Below are 15,800 nucleotides of genomic sequence, written 5' to 3'. Positions count from 1 at the left end.
GTATAATTCTGAGAAAATTTCTCAAAATTTATAAGAACTTGGAATTGAAAACTGGTATATGGAGTGAACACTTTCAAAAGTACCAAACATTTAATATCTAAAAGCATTGTTGTTTGATCCAAAAAATTAGGAATATTTAGTAATTCAACAAATTAAAAAAGAAAAAAAAGTGACTTCTTCATTCAGCTAACTCATTTTAGTGTACTACAACATTTTCCAATCAAGCATAAGAAAGGGTCTCACTTAAAAACCAATGTTTTAAAAAATATTTAAAAATAAATTGGTCGAACTGTATTTGAATGGCCAAAATTTCTGCATTAATTCTTATTCATTAAAGTACTTGATTGTAAGAGAACAATATTTTGAAAGTTTTTAGGCTCTTTACATTTTAGCTTAATAACTATATTGTGTTTTCTTGGTTTTTAGCTGAATGTTTTTCAGTCACCTAGTTGTTTTTTATGTTTTAATGCTTCAGATGATACATTTTTCAATAGAATTATATCTTGTCATGGGAATGTTTCTTTAACATTCTTTAAATCTCTAGATCTTTGTCCTCTGCAATTAAGCCAAAGTCCTGGATCTATGAGTGAGAATGTTTGAAAAAATGAAGGGATGAAATGGATGTTTGTTGTGTGGGGGGGGGGGGGGGGGCAAGCCTTGATTGGAGTTTGATAACTATACAATAACCTTTTATTCAACAAAAAGGATGTTATAAAACACTTCAAAAGATTTTTTTTTCTACTTCAATGTCATGGAGAAAATGTCAAAAGTGTTGCTGCTTTGATTGGAAAATTATTCCCACTCATATTAACTCTTTCGACATGGGCTCATATGAGGGAACAACCTCATAACCATTTTGTGCTTGTTATAGTTTTCATGCTATAACTTTTAATATTTTACGTGTATCTTTACTTATAGTAAACGTTAGAAGCCTTTTTCACACAAAAAATCAGATTTTTTAATGAAGTATTTTTACTTATATTTGTCCGTGAAAATATCGATTCTTTTTTTTAACTAGTCTCAGTGCAAAGTTATTTTAATTTTAAGATTTAAAATACTTTTCTTTGTTTCAAAAATCTCGAATTTCATTTGCACAACCTCTGAAACCTCCTTAATACATATATACCTTTTTTTTTCAGTAAAACGTTATATTTTACCTGTTATTACATTTATTATTTGATTCTTGAGCCTGTAGAAAACTCATTGAAAAGAAAAACTGTAAAATCAGAAATATAATGAGCAGCTGTTTTCTTTTCTTCATTATTGATCATGAGGTATCAAAGTTCTTCCCCTGACAGTTTCAATTGCTAAACATATCCCATATATTTTCTGTGTTTATTTTACTGTCACCGACAAATTACAAACCCGCTGACAAAAAAGCAACAATTCACCACCTGTGTTATAAGACACTGTAATACGAAACTCTCAAGCACAAAAACGCACGTGTATTCAGTGAGGTGGCATTCCCCTTGCTCCAAGAACACAATATGGGATATAGCAGTTTATAGTTCCTGTTGGAATGCTTGGTTATACACAATCGACACGTATTGTGAGTAAGTGAGTTTTATTATTTAATAGTACATTATTTCCATTACAGAACTGAACTTCACTTGATGAAGCTGTATTCTAAAGCACAAACTTTGTATAGCCCTTTAGTAAAGGATTGTTTACATGTAGACATTGGAGATGACGTATCATTTATTTGTGGTATTCTCTAGTGTTATATTATTTAAATGTATGGATAAGTACCATTAAGTAGCTTGTTCTTTCATTTGGAAACTCTTGTTACTTTGGAAAAAGTGTACCTGGTAAGCTTTTGTTGTTTTTCTTAGTTGTTTGCATTAAAGATATATCAGAAAACTAAACATTTTTTGTGTTTGCATCCATGAGCTTAGTACTATCACTTTAGTAAGTTAGGTAACATCCTTTTAAGTGCACCCAGTTTAGTGATTCAGAATCACTTATAATTCACTATTCTTTGTAATGTCAATTTCAGCCTTTGTTTGTTAATAAAAGATAATTTATCCTTAATAAAAAAAGCTCTCCTGTTTTAAAACATCTTACAAATTGGAAACAGTGAGGTACAATGTTTTTTGTAAGTAAGATAGTTCTTTGTTCACTTGGTGTATTGTATCTTGATTCAATTTTAACTTATTAAAGAACCACTAATAAATGAGATATTTAATAGATACTTTAGTTGATTGCTTATAATTCTTATTGTTGCTAATTGTATATTAGATGTGAGAGAACTTATAGATTGCAAAATTTAATATATTTAATTCATAGAAATTGGATTATAACACAAATACAAATTTTGCTAAACTCTTTGTTTTTAATTTTATATTTTATCTATATTGATAATGCAAACTGAAAACAAATTCTGCTATTATTTTAATTCTAAAGTAACATGGTAACATTAATGATTCTTTTTCATGAACAAAACCTAATCTGTGATACATGTATGTGTAGTTTATATTCATAGATTGACTGATTGGATTAGTATGTCTGTGTAATAGTTGGGCTTTTCAGGTATATTAAAAATTGTGTTGATGAGTAAAACAGTTTAAAAATAATAGTGTTCTTTGTTTCATACATGAGTATTTATATTCTTAGGAGCACAGAAGTCAGGACTAATGGCAGGGCTTTCATCAAAGGCTGGAGGAGGACACCATAATCAACAGTTGCAACCACAGAACCAATATCTATCACCAGTAAATACCCCTAGTGGTCCAACATTGTCTTCTCTCCATCTTCAGCTATCACCTTCTCGACCAAAGTGTAACTCTGTATTACATCTGTTTGGAGCATGGCTTTTTGAAGCATCTTTGATTGGCTCAGAATTAGGTGTCAGAAGTAGAAGTTTTGACAGTATGTGATCTTTACTTTTCTAAATTTGATATTTTGAATTACACATCATGAATATTGCATTATTTTGGTGATCACAGTCAAATAAAAGGTTCATTGGAGAGAAAATCACATGCTAATAAAGATATTTATAGATTAATTTAAACAGTATTCACACTCCACCACCTGTGTGCAACAGTGATGAGAATAAACGTTTTTTACAAGATTCATGTAGACTGTGCCAAACTGCCAACATTTGACTAAGTAAGGTAGATGTTTCTGAAAAATGAGGAGTAAATACATATTTTAACCATGTAGTGAACTAACAGTTTCTTGCATCAAAAATAACCAATAGGTTTTACATAGTTTTTATTATGTATTGATTGAAACTACAGATATTTTACTGACACAGACTTCTTTTTTTAACTTGAATATCTAAAGCATGTAATTTAAACTTTCTGACAAAATAGAATGATACTGTAATGTATTTTGTAGCACACAGATCTTCGTTAGAGGTTTTTGTTCCTAGAAATGTAAAACATTTAAATATTAAATACTTACAAACATACTGCCAGTCATATAGAATAGTTTTGATGCTGATTTTTTATAAAAGTATGAATGTTGGTCATAAAACTATTTTTTAATAGTCACGATCATTTTATCATGGGAATAAGGCTATAAACTTCACACTAGCTGATGTGATTATTTTCTTCATTAATAGTTTAAAAGTTTTGGATTCAGGACTTAAAACCTTTCTTCATTTTGTTCCTGCTGTTGTTTGTTTCACAAAACAGTTTAAAAATTTTTTTTAGTCTTCTAACATTTCTTCTCAAAATATTTAATACATTTCATTCTTTCCACAGCTTGCTTCTTTCTTGAACATTTGGTGTGGTATAAGTTTTAAAAATAGGAAGTCAAAAGCTTAAGAAAAATTGGCTTTAGTATAACTTGATATAAAACATAATTAGACCTTTAATGCTTAAGGCATAAATACTATATACTTGGTTGATCATTATTGAAATTGTGAAACTGCTTGTATGATTGTTTATATTGTTGTAGCATGTTTTATTGTTGGGAGTGTTCTTTTGAATTATCTGATAAAAATAAGTAGAATCTATGTTTGGTTAATGATAACAAATTAATTTCTTCAGTAACATTTGATATAGACTATACTCACTGGTAGGCATAACTTCACAAACAACATTTCAATAGAAACTTTGAAATTAATATATTCCTAACTTATACACTTACTTGGAGAATTTTCTTTTTAATTGATCAACAACAAATGGTAACTGACATAACTAATTCCATCACTGAGGAACAGACACACTAACTCTCATGGTCTAAATCACCAACTGACATGTTGCTTGATAATGACATCATGATAAACTTCCTCTAGCAAATAAGGCCCGGCATGGCCAGGTGGCTAGGGCGTTCGACTCGCAATCTGAGGGTCGGGGGTTCCAAACCCCGTCACACCAAACATGCCCGCCCTTTCAGCCGTGGGGGCATTATAATGTGATGATCAATCCCACTATTCGTTGTTAAAAGAGTAGCACAAGAGTTGGCGGTAAGTGGTGATGACTAGCTGCCTTCCCTCTTGTCTTACACTGCTAAATTAGAGACAGCTAGTGCAGATAGCTCTTGTGTAGATTTGCACGAAATTAAAAACAACAACAAAAAACAAACAAACCTCTATCAAATAAACGTATAAATTAGAATTTTAAAATATGGTTCACGAGGCTGTCATGTTCTTGGACTGTGAAGTCCCTTGAACAATCCCAAAACAAGTCACAAATAAATTGGTGCACTAAGCAGAACATTCCATAATTAGCAGTAAGGTCATTATTTACAATGAACAAAACAGAATATATATCTTATTTTATTGTGTCTAAACTTTTTAGTGTTTCTTTTCTGAGGGCTATGGTATGCAAATGGGATGACCTCTGACCCATATTGTCTTGTCATTGGGTGAGTTCTCTCTTAGTATTTGGTTGAGTGAATTCACGGGTAGTTCTATCTTCTGGTCACTTGGTGGAATAGTCAATCGTAACCATGATGTACAGGGTGTCCTGAAAGTTTGAAACCATAGGTGCTGTGCAGCTTTTCTTAATTTCTTATATGTGACTGATTATAACAATGAGAAGGTTGAGATAATCTAGCTGTTAATCGAAACTTGTTTCAAATTACAAGGACAGTATATTGAACACATTTTATAAAATTCATTAAAGTGCCTATGGTTCCAGACTTTTTAGACACCCTATATGTATTTGCATTGTTACTCTTTGGCTGAGAACCAAGCATATTGATAGCAACTATTTCAAGTGGTGCTCCATCACAATACTGTTGCAGCTGTATTTTTCTTGGACCCTTTTTTTGCTCATAGCATAGTTCACATCATTTACACCAATCCTGTACAGATCCCTGGCACCCAACACAATAGAAATGTTCTTTTGCTCTCTCCATTGTGTTCGTAATAGTTAATTGTCCAGCCATTGGAAGGTTGTGGAGATAATGGAGTGCTTCTGAATGTAAAGATTGCTGAAGTACAAAGTTCAGTAGTTGTTTCTGTTCAGTGGTATCTTTCCATTTCTGACATAACAAGCCTTCTTATCTGCTTAAGAACTATGCCCAGAGTTTTTAGCAACAGACTGAAATGAGCAGTCAAACACCAATACATCATCTACAAAGATAAGACATCGCTTATTGTATTCCTCTTAGTCTTTCTAAGACATATTTATAAACAATGATGCTAATGGTTTTTCTAAGTCTTCTTGCCTAAGAAAATCCATCATTGACCTGTACACCCACTTCAAAGGGCTGGTGATCATTGCTTCTGGTAAACAAAACTTTAGATCTGCTTAAAAACCAAGAACAACTACCAATATTTAATTACAAGTTTCTTATTGCTAAAAGCTATTACTAAAATGTCAGGTATTCTCTGCTGTGCATATTATGAAATTTTACATCAAATATATTATTTTATTGTATTAAGATCAACATAATTCTGATTGTTGAATAGTTCAATCATGAGATGTGTATGAAAAGGGTGTTCTTGAGGTAAATAAATATTTCATATTCATAAAATTTCTCTTTATGAAAAAGCCAAGGCTTAGGAATTTTATCAGCATTTCTTTTCTGAATTTGACCTGTAGTAAATTAAAAACAAAACAAAAAATCCAAGCCTTGAGAGTTTGTGTATTCTACAGTTTGTTATGATATAAGACTGGTTTGATCCATTTTTATTCGAAATTAATAAACTACTTTAAACATGTGGCTGATAATGTTATTTGTTAAGTAATTTCTTGGAAGGCATATCACGGTGCACTGTAATATATTTATCCATGGTAGTATAGTGTCTATTAAAGTGTGTAGATAAAACTGTGAAATTACTAACATATATTGATCTTGATTTCTTACTGTTCATGACTGCAAACGTGCTTCAGAGTGACTATTAATAGCTTTATGCACTGTTATTGTCAAAGTATTGATTTAAATTGTTTAGTATTTTTTTAAATTTATTATTTCTGCATCATCTAAACTTTGATATACGAGTGTTTCACTACACGTTATATGGTTATCAAAATTTATTGCACATCATACATTTTACATTATTAAATGTGCTTACACAAGTATTAATGTTGGAGTAATACAAGTATTATGAAATGTTGTAACTAGTCTGAATTAATCTATAAGTATGAATAAACTGCAAACCAGCAGTCCAATTATTAGCCAATAAATGATCCAGTTATTCTAAGTGTGATAAAATTGGAACTTTTTAACTGTAACACATTAATAAAATGTGTTTGCTGGCCACAAAATTATTTATTATTACAGAAAAATAATATTTGGAATTATCTGTGGTAATATAGCAAGCAAAAATACAAGGAAAGTACCAATACAATGTTGACATCTCTTAAGTTTAACAAGATGTTAGCATGCTGTTAACATATATGTGGCATTTCTGAATGATGACTCCCAATGATCTTGCAATAGCATTTTCCAAAAATCATTGTATTTTATTACCCATATGGAATTTTGCCAAATATTTTTCAGTATAATAGTTACCTTTCGTGTAATTGCCACTGTGTACTCAGCTACAAATTACTCAAATAGTGTAGAAAGTGTGCCATAAATAACTGTTTCTCATTCAGCTGTTGTTAGCAAATCAGAAAGCATTCTGTTTACCTGTAGCTTTATTTATATTTATGACATTTTTGTTCATGGTACGAAATATAACTTAATTATTTCTGATTTGTTCTCAAGAAAATTTAAAATTGAATACTTACAAAAGGAACCACTAACATTAAATGAATTTCATTTTCAATGTACATTCCTTTTTTGCATATGAGATCTGTATAATAAATGTAATGTCTGATTCCTTTACCTTAATATCCAAAAAAAGTACAATGTTTATAAATTTGAGTAGGTTTTTTGTACTTTTACAAAAATAAACTAATTTCTAGGTCTAGAGGGAGGAACAAAGAGACCAAGCTCAGTTGTGTTGGATGGCCGCCAGCCAATGCCACAATCTGTTCCTGATGCAGTAGAAATACCATCTAATCTGACTGTTGATAATTTTGAAGCTGGCCAAGCAGAAGCTGTTGGAACTTTGTGTAGATTGTTCTGTTCCAAACGAACAGGCGAAGAAATCTTACCTATTTACTTAGCTCGATTCTACTTATCTTTGCAGTATGGATTGTCTGGAGGTGAGGTGAGTAAATTATTTTAATTATGTATGTGTGTGACATTTCCATATTTTTGAATTTTGAATTTTTTGTTTTAAACCTTACAAAGGAAAATATGGAAATTAATACAATAATTATGTCCAGATTATGTGTGTAAAGTATTAGAATTACTTCATTATATGTGTTTGTATATAATTTTTAAACATTATTGTCAGATCATCATTGTTTTTGAAACATTTAGTATTGCATAGTGTTTTTACTTTATAAAAGTTATACTGCAACATAAATAAGACATTTCTTTACTCATTAGTATTTTTTGTTTACATTCATAAATATTATCTGGAAAGTTGGTTGATATAAGTTCATTTTGGAGAATTATCACACATGTAGTAGGTACTTCCATGTTCATTTTTTTGTGTGTTTATGAGTTTCATAGCAATGTTAAGTTTAATTACTTGTGTGATATTTGTGTGTCATGAAACACCATTGACCCAAAAAAGGAAAACACTGAATATAAAGTAATTTAATAATAATAAAAAATTTAAAATAAAAAAGAGCTTGTATTTAATATTAACATCTGATCATAGCAAACTATCTCAATAGATAAGAATTAACAATATCTACTTATTTGTTGCAAAATGTTGTATAGCTGATTAGTCTTTATTTATATTTGCGATGTGTACCCTTAATTTATATTATTATATGTCCATAATGTTGATAAAATAAAAACCAAGGAAGCTTAACATGAAGATAAACATTTTTACAGAAACATTTAATGTAGTAAAATAAGTTTGACATTAAGGGTCAATCCTAACAATATCTGGAGTAGCTAAAATATTACGTACTAAGCAGTTAATTCTTGTTTTATATTTATCACAATCTAAGACACATTAAAAAGTTTTACATCTAAACAATAAATTCTCGAACTCTATTGGCTCAGGTCGATTCGACCGAGTTCATGACCTTCATAGTTTCCATACTATAACTTTTAATATATTTGATGCATCTTTATGAAATTTTGCAAGCTTTCGGTAAACATTACAAGTCTTTTGTGCAGAGCAAATTAGATTTTTAAGTCGGTCAATTCAACTAACCTTGTAACCATTTTGTACTCATTATAGTTTCCATACTATAATATTTAATACAGTATGTGTATCTTCACAAAATTTTGCAGACTTTTAGTACACCTTACAAATCTTTTGTACACAAAAAATCAGATTTTTTAATGAAGTACTTTTACTAAAGATTTGTCCATAAATATATATATATACAGTCTTTTTTTTTTTACTATTCTGAGTACAAAGTGATTTCCACGTTCCAATTTAAAATACTTTTCTTCACCTAAAAATCTCAAATTTCATTTGTGTAATCTCTACAACCTTCTAAATAAATTTCAAACTTTTTTTCAGTGAAACTATATTTGTTTATCCTAAATAGCTTTAACAGTCTACATGTATTTATGCTTAAATTTTATTGTTTTATTGCCCTTTGAACCTTGTCTAACTACTATTCTTGCTATAATAAGTTGTAAATTATTTGGGGAACATGTAGCTTATGTTATGCTATCAAATTACATTAAGCATGAGCTGCTTGCAAGCGTACCTTGTGAAAATGTTTTATTATTATTATTATTTATTTTACCTAATCTAACCTAAAACATTTTCTATTTTTACATTTTAGTTACTTTATAACAATAAATAAAGAATACACGTGAAAAACAAGTGCTTACCTGGGCCTTTTTTTTTTCTGCTGTTGACTGTCTATGACACTTAACCTTACTTTTTTGTACTAACTGTAGTACTGCATTGCATATTTTTTATCTAATTAAATAATGAAAAAAAACACAATAATAACATGCAAAAAGTAGAGAATGTCCTATAACTATCACAATTCTTCTGGCTTTGTGACAAGAGCTGTTAAAAATTCATCTAAGCTAGTCAATTTGTTTCCTGTGGGAATAAAGCTTAAATTGAAATTGACACTTCTATGTACAGCAAACAATGTAATATAATACATCATTTGATAGATGAAAACCTTGACTTTCTATTGGCTATAAATAGTGTAGTATTGAATGTCAGAGAGAACTATTGTCAATTTCTGAAAAAGAGGATGTCACAGTTGGGCTTGGTAAGAGAGGTCTGATTTTCTACTTGCTGGCTAGGTAACCAAATAAAATTGAAGGCTATGAAAATTGTGCTTTGCCCGAGCAATGATGACATTATAATGAGTAATTTATGCTAAATTTCATACTTCTTGGTGGGGTGGTAAATATATTAGAGAAGAGGTGATGCCTAGAGAGAAAATGTCACAATTCTCACACAAGGGGGGAAATTCATGATTTTTTTATATTGCCTTATAAAATTAAGAACTTAAAACTTATGTACTATAAAAAGAAAGTAGTTGAGATAAATTTTGAATGTAACCTAGAAAAAGCTCATGGTGTGTAGAGAAAGATGCTCGTAATAAGAGGGTTAAGTATTATTACTAAAAACTTCTTTGTGAATATATGGAGTTAAAGAGTTGACTGCTCTAAGTGCAAAGTGGTTTTTATGTTAAGATTAAAGTTACTTTTCTTCACCCGAAAAGTGTCAAATTTCATTTGCTTAACCTTTAAAACTCCTAAATAAATATCAAACGTTTTTTTTTATCTTTTTTTCAGTAAAACTTTATATTTTCTCTACCCTAACTTTATATGCATTCATTATTTTGACCAACCTAGTAACCACCATAAAAAAAATATGAAATAAATCTAAATTACCCTTTTTTCTTTCCAGAATGACTGCACATTGTAACAGGAAACTACAATTGTTTGTCCTAAATAGCTTAAAGCTCTTAATAATATATATTTGTTTCTACTTAAAGTTTATTGTTTTTTTGTCCTTTGAACCATGTCTAACTAATAATCCCTCACACAGCAAATGTGTAGCTCATGTTACTACATCAAATTACATAATATAAGAGCTGTTTACAAACATCCTCATAAAAATTTATCATTATTTTTAACTATCTTACCTGATCTAACCTTATTTAACTTAATAAGTTTCTAATTTTTACATCTTAGTTACTTTTATAATAATAATTAATGGATACACATGAAAAACAAGAAACATATTACATACCTGGGTCTTGTTTTTTGCTGTTGACTGTCGAGGAAATTTAAGCCTACTTTTTATGCTAATGGTACTATTACACTGAATAATTTTTATTGAATTAAATAATGCACTTGAGAAAACAGAGAATAGTAATATGTACAAAGCAAACAAAGTCATATAACTATCATAATATTTTTGGTTTTCTAACTTTGCTATAAGAGCCTTTAAAATTCAGCTAACATCATTCATGTGATTCCTCTGAGAATAAAGTTTTGAAATGGAGGCGAAATAGACAATGTAATATAATACATCATTTGATAGATTGAAACTTTAGCTTTGTATTGGTTATAAATACTAGCAGAAATGCTGTACTATGGGTGGCTGTTTGTGCTAGTAATTACTAATCCTAGTATTCATACCTCATTGAAAATAATTTAGAAAAAGTGAACATTTTCTAAAAAAAGGTTTTTCTGGGAAGTACTGCACGGAAAAAGTGTCTGGATTGTACTCATAATTGTAATATTCTTATATATTAAAAGAGGTACCCTTTATTGAAAAAATAACAGTTGTTTTAAGAACTCCATTTTTAGGAGTATGTTTACAAATTACATCAATAAAAATGTATTCAAACCCTCACATACAGTCCTAGTGAAACTCATGTTCTTGTTGTGAGGAGAGTACTTTTATTTAAAATTGTGTTCTATAATAAAGAAATGGTTGTTGCACATACTTTAGATATTTTTCTGTCTGGACCTTGAATACCCAAAGTGTGAAATTTTTTATGTATTTCTTTTGTGGTGCTACTCAATAGATGGCGCCACATAGTTATTATTTTGGTCTTATACATATGTGTGTACATTTATGTGTGTGTGTATATATATACATATACACACACACACACACACACACATGCTACATCCAATTTGTGAAAGATGGAATGTGACAGGTGGGCATGGCAACTTGGACTGAGATTTTAGTTTATGGCTCTGTAGACAGATAAGATTAGAGGTTTTAAGATTTATGTTTTGCCTGAGTAATATCTATGTTATAATGAGTAATTTATTTTAAATTCCATACTTCTTGAAGGGGTGGAAAATAAATTAGAGAAGAGGAAAGACGTAGGGAACAAATGTCATAATTCTCATACTAGGGGAGATTGAGGAGTTTTTCAAATATTTCTTTATAAAACTAAGAACTTAAAACTTATATAATATTAAGATTTGGTTTATTAATTATATTTTGATGCCAAGTTTATTCATATATGATGACAATGAACAATTACTAATTATTCTTCACAGACCATTGAGGAAAGAATGATCTGAATGATAGGGTAGAAGACTTGTAACAAAGGAAAGTTAAATAAAAAAAAATCTAGTGGAAATGACATAAAAACTGATGATAATCAGCAAAATCAAATCAAAATTTAAAAATAAGCTGTTATTTAGAAAAGAGCATTAAACTATAAAATAAAACTCATCACTTTAATTTACTCCTTGTATGTCAGTAAACTGCAAAAGCTGCCATAATTTTTTTTATCCTTGAGAGCATGGCGATGGCCATCACTTGAGTTGACTATTACGTTCATACCTACATGTGTAGTGTGCAACAAGGAAGGATAGTATTTATTTCTGCACCTGGTGTCACATTGCATAAGAGAATATCCGTTTTCTGTTTGAAAATATCTAGAAACTACGAACACAAAACAAATGTAATCAATCAGTACACTAGAAACTCCCAAGAGGATAAAAACTGAATAATTACTGTCTTCCTGTACCTCTGATAGAAATTACAATTAGATCACAATGTAATTGTAGAAGATTTGGAAACTATTTTATAGTGTCCTCTGTCTTTACTGCATGTGTGTGATGACTTTCCATGTGCAGGTTTATTCTTTTGTTTTTTTAAGAGAGCATGATCACAGGTATGTATCATGTACAATTAGAACTGTTCTTCACATGAATACATCTATATGTATTTTGAAGTGACATTTACAAGATGATATGAACACAAGATGTTTAACAGTGTCAATACCATTCTGGAAATTTTAGCTACCAGTGAAAGCTTGCTAGTTATCAACATTCTGGATTTGCTAAGTATCACCATGCACTGCTTTCATGAACTAAAATCATAATTGAGTGGATAATACAAAATATCTGAAGGATATTTCAATTTGAAAATCCACTCAGTAGCTTGAAAAGTAAGTGTCACAAATCCCACTGAGATTACAAATTTTTTCAAATTCCTAGTCATAATCTCCATTTGTATAATCTGATGACTTTTTTATGTATTATATCTACTAACGACAGGTGTACTAATTTTCCTCACCCTTATTTCTAGTGAAGAATTTGGATGATAGTGTCTCTAAAAGTTGTTTTTTTAGGATGTTTTCATAGGGAATAATCAACAATACCCCACGTATGTCCAGTAAGTTTCACATCTAATGATTGGTCTGTTTTGGGAGAGTGAAAATGCCTTGACTTCTGATATGGTAAATTACCTCTGTTCACATGTACAGCTATTCTTGTTTAGTGCTACCTTCTAAATGCAATTTTTTTTTTGCATGCTACAAGCCTTGAAGTCTCACGTACCCCACAATCAACATGGTTCAACTGCATCTTTGCATGTAAATCATCATGTGACAGATCTTTACCAATAGGAGTGCGACACATCCTCCTGGCAATTGTGACTTCCTGTATTCAAACTATCACTTCTTCTTAGACAGTGATCAAGTGCAAACGATTTTCAATGGTGCATTTTTTACATGATCATTTCATTTTTTTGTGAAGTAGTGATTTACTTGATTTATTCATCTTATGTAGTAATTTGTCACAATAACTTACCTTTGTTTATTGATTTTGTTCATTTTTGATTTTTTCACAGTTTAAGATCCTTTCTGAAGTTTGTATTTTTCAACGTCTGGTATTTTTATCACTACTTTGCATGCCATTACACAGGCTTCAGGTCTGGGGTCTTGATTGAGGATTTTTCAGCTATCTTCATCAGCTGATTGATAGTTGTATGAGTTCTTTTTCTCCCAAAAATGTTCTGGTTCCTCCTGCATCTTCCAAACTAGTTCATGATGATGAGAAATTTGACAGCCATTTCTTCCTCGTCACTATGCCGTGCTTTTCCATGGCTCTCCTACAGAATCTACTAGGCCTAACTTTGCCTTTTTTGGATATGCTCTCTCAGGTGTGTTCCATTTTATCATTTTCATATGATACTGTTCCTTGTTGCATGACACTCCTCTTTAGAGTATCTGGTTTTCCTTCCTTTCCCTGACATCAGGGTTCATGATAAGCATTTTGTTTCTTAGTTGAGGGCTTATGCTAGTATGCCTTATCCTCCATGGGCTTATGATCATTATGCTTTGGATTATCAGCAGCCTGATCAACCTTTCTCAATTCCCAGCAGTTGGAGTTACTTTTGCCCATGTGGGGGCTGTCCCTAAAAATCCTATCCATTTCTCCCATGGCCAGTTTTGCACTTTTGTCTTAACCTTACAGTTCTCCTACAGTACTTGTTTAACATACACCTCCTTTCTGAGGCAGTCCACTGATCTTGAGGGGTTTTCAGGGTATATATATTTTTTATCCTTGCCTCCACATTGGTGTGATTGTCCTCTTCTGCCTATCCCTATGTGGTTTTGTTGCTGTTGGGATTTTATTGGGAAGGATGCTGTCTTGTCACAGGTTTATCTACCTCCCACTTATCTTCATGACTTACAGATGGCTCTTTTTCTCCATCGATCTGTTTTTAGAGATTTTCCTGGATTTGGAGTCATGTGTGGAATTTGTGAGACTACATTCAACCCTTTAGTCTATGGGTGCTGGTTTGATTCAGTCTGATCCCATGACCTCTCCAATAATTGTTTCTTGTGCTGCAACCTCCCAACTTTTACCAGTTCCTACCACTAGGGATTCAAAATTTCGCCTTATGTCTCGACATCGAGTTCACCTTTGCCAACAGTTCTAGTGACTATCAAGTCTTTTCTTGTCCAGTGAGGTCACATTTGGCCAATTTTTTTCACCTGTGGCACATATTCACTACTGATTCTTGGGTGCTCCCAGTTTTATCGAAAGGACTTTTCATCTGTTTCCTTTCCCCACCACTGTTGTCTACTGTACTGATTTCCTTCTCATTAACTTGAGAGTCCACTACCAATCTGCATCTCTCCGAGGCTGTGCAGACCCTTCTTTCACAGATATCTCTCAAGCCTGTCAGCCAGCCTTCTCCAGGTTTTTACTCCAGACTTTTTGTTGTCCTCAGAACAAATCAGGGGACTGGCATCCTGTAATCCACCTGTCTTGTCTCAACCAATTTCTAGATCTTCCATGATTTACCATGGAGCCTTTTCTCACAACCAGGTGGGCTTTTTTCTCCAGGACTGTGAATGACCATAGTAGATGTCTCGATTGCCCATCTCCATTTTTCTATTTGTTATCAGTTCAGATACTGTCTTTGGCTTGTCCACTACAGGGTTGTGTATCGGTTTCACACCAAGCCTTTCGGGCTTGATTCAGCACTGTATGTATCTTATTGGGTGATCAAGGCCTTTGCCTGACTTAATCATGTTGAAGGGTTGCATTCACACCACTACATGGATGACTGGCTCCTGTTAGCTCATTCCAAACTGGAATCTTCTCAACCCCCACATCTGCTGATGATAGATGCAGTTCATGTTTGTTAGATTCTCAAAGTGGAGAAGTTTTTCTTTTTGCCTACCCAATATTTTATCCGCTTGGGTGAATTTTTTAACACCTACCTCATTCAGTCCCAGCCTTATCCACTTCATCTCTATTCGATGGAGCTTTCAGTTCTCTGTGCATTTACTGCTCCCTCTGTTTCTGCATGCAAGGTTCTGTCACTTTTGAGGACTTGGGCTTCTTTGGAAGACCTTATTCCTTTGGGTTGGGCACACATGCATTCTTTTCAGTGGGCTCTGTACGACTAATGGACTCTTGTTTGGGATCCCTTGGACTCCCAAATTACCATTTCTCCTTCACTCACAGATAATCTGCATTGTTTGTTTAGTAAGGACAACACAATGACAAGAGTACTGCTTCCTCCACCTCTTCTGGATTTGCATCTGCTCACAGATGCTTCTCTTCATGATTGGGGAGCATGGATACATCATCAGGAGGCTTCTGGACAGTGGTCTCAGATCAAAATGTCG

General features: G+C 32.0%; 1 protein-coding gene across 1 annotated transcript in view; it reads left to right on the top strand.

Moving 5' to 3' along the window:
- The window catches only part of LOC106461152 (ral GTPase-activating protein subunit beta-like), a 64,262-nt gene that overhangs the window by 34,052 nt on the left and 14,410 nt on the right, over nt 1-15,800 (top strand). Inside the window, exons 8-9 of the mRNA XM_022388018.1 lie at nt 2,614-2,868; nt 7,311-7,558. Coding sequence (XP_022243726.1) covers nt 2,614-2,868; nt 7,311-7,558 — 503 coding nt within the window. The remainder of the gene's footprint in view (nt 1-2,613; nt 2,869-7,310; nt 7,559-15,800) is intronic.

Source organism: Limulus polyphemus, unplaced genomic scaffold (assembly GCF_000517525.1).
Source record: "Limulus polyphemus unplaced genomic scaffold, Limulus_polyphemus-2.1.2 Scaffold906, whole genome shotgun sequence".
Taxonomy (NCBI): domain Eukaryota; kingdom Metazoa; phylum Arthropoda; class Merostomata; order Xiphosura; family Limulidae; genus Limulus; species Limulus polyphemus.
The sequence above is the reverse complement of the archived record's forward strand: the minus strand, read 5'-3'. Positions and strand labels throughout refer to the sequence as shown.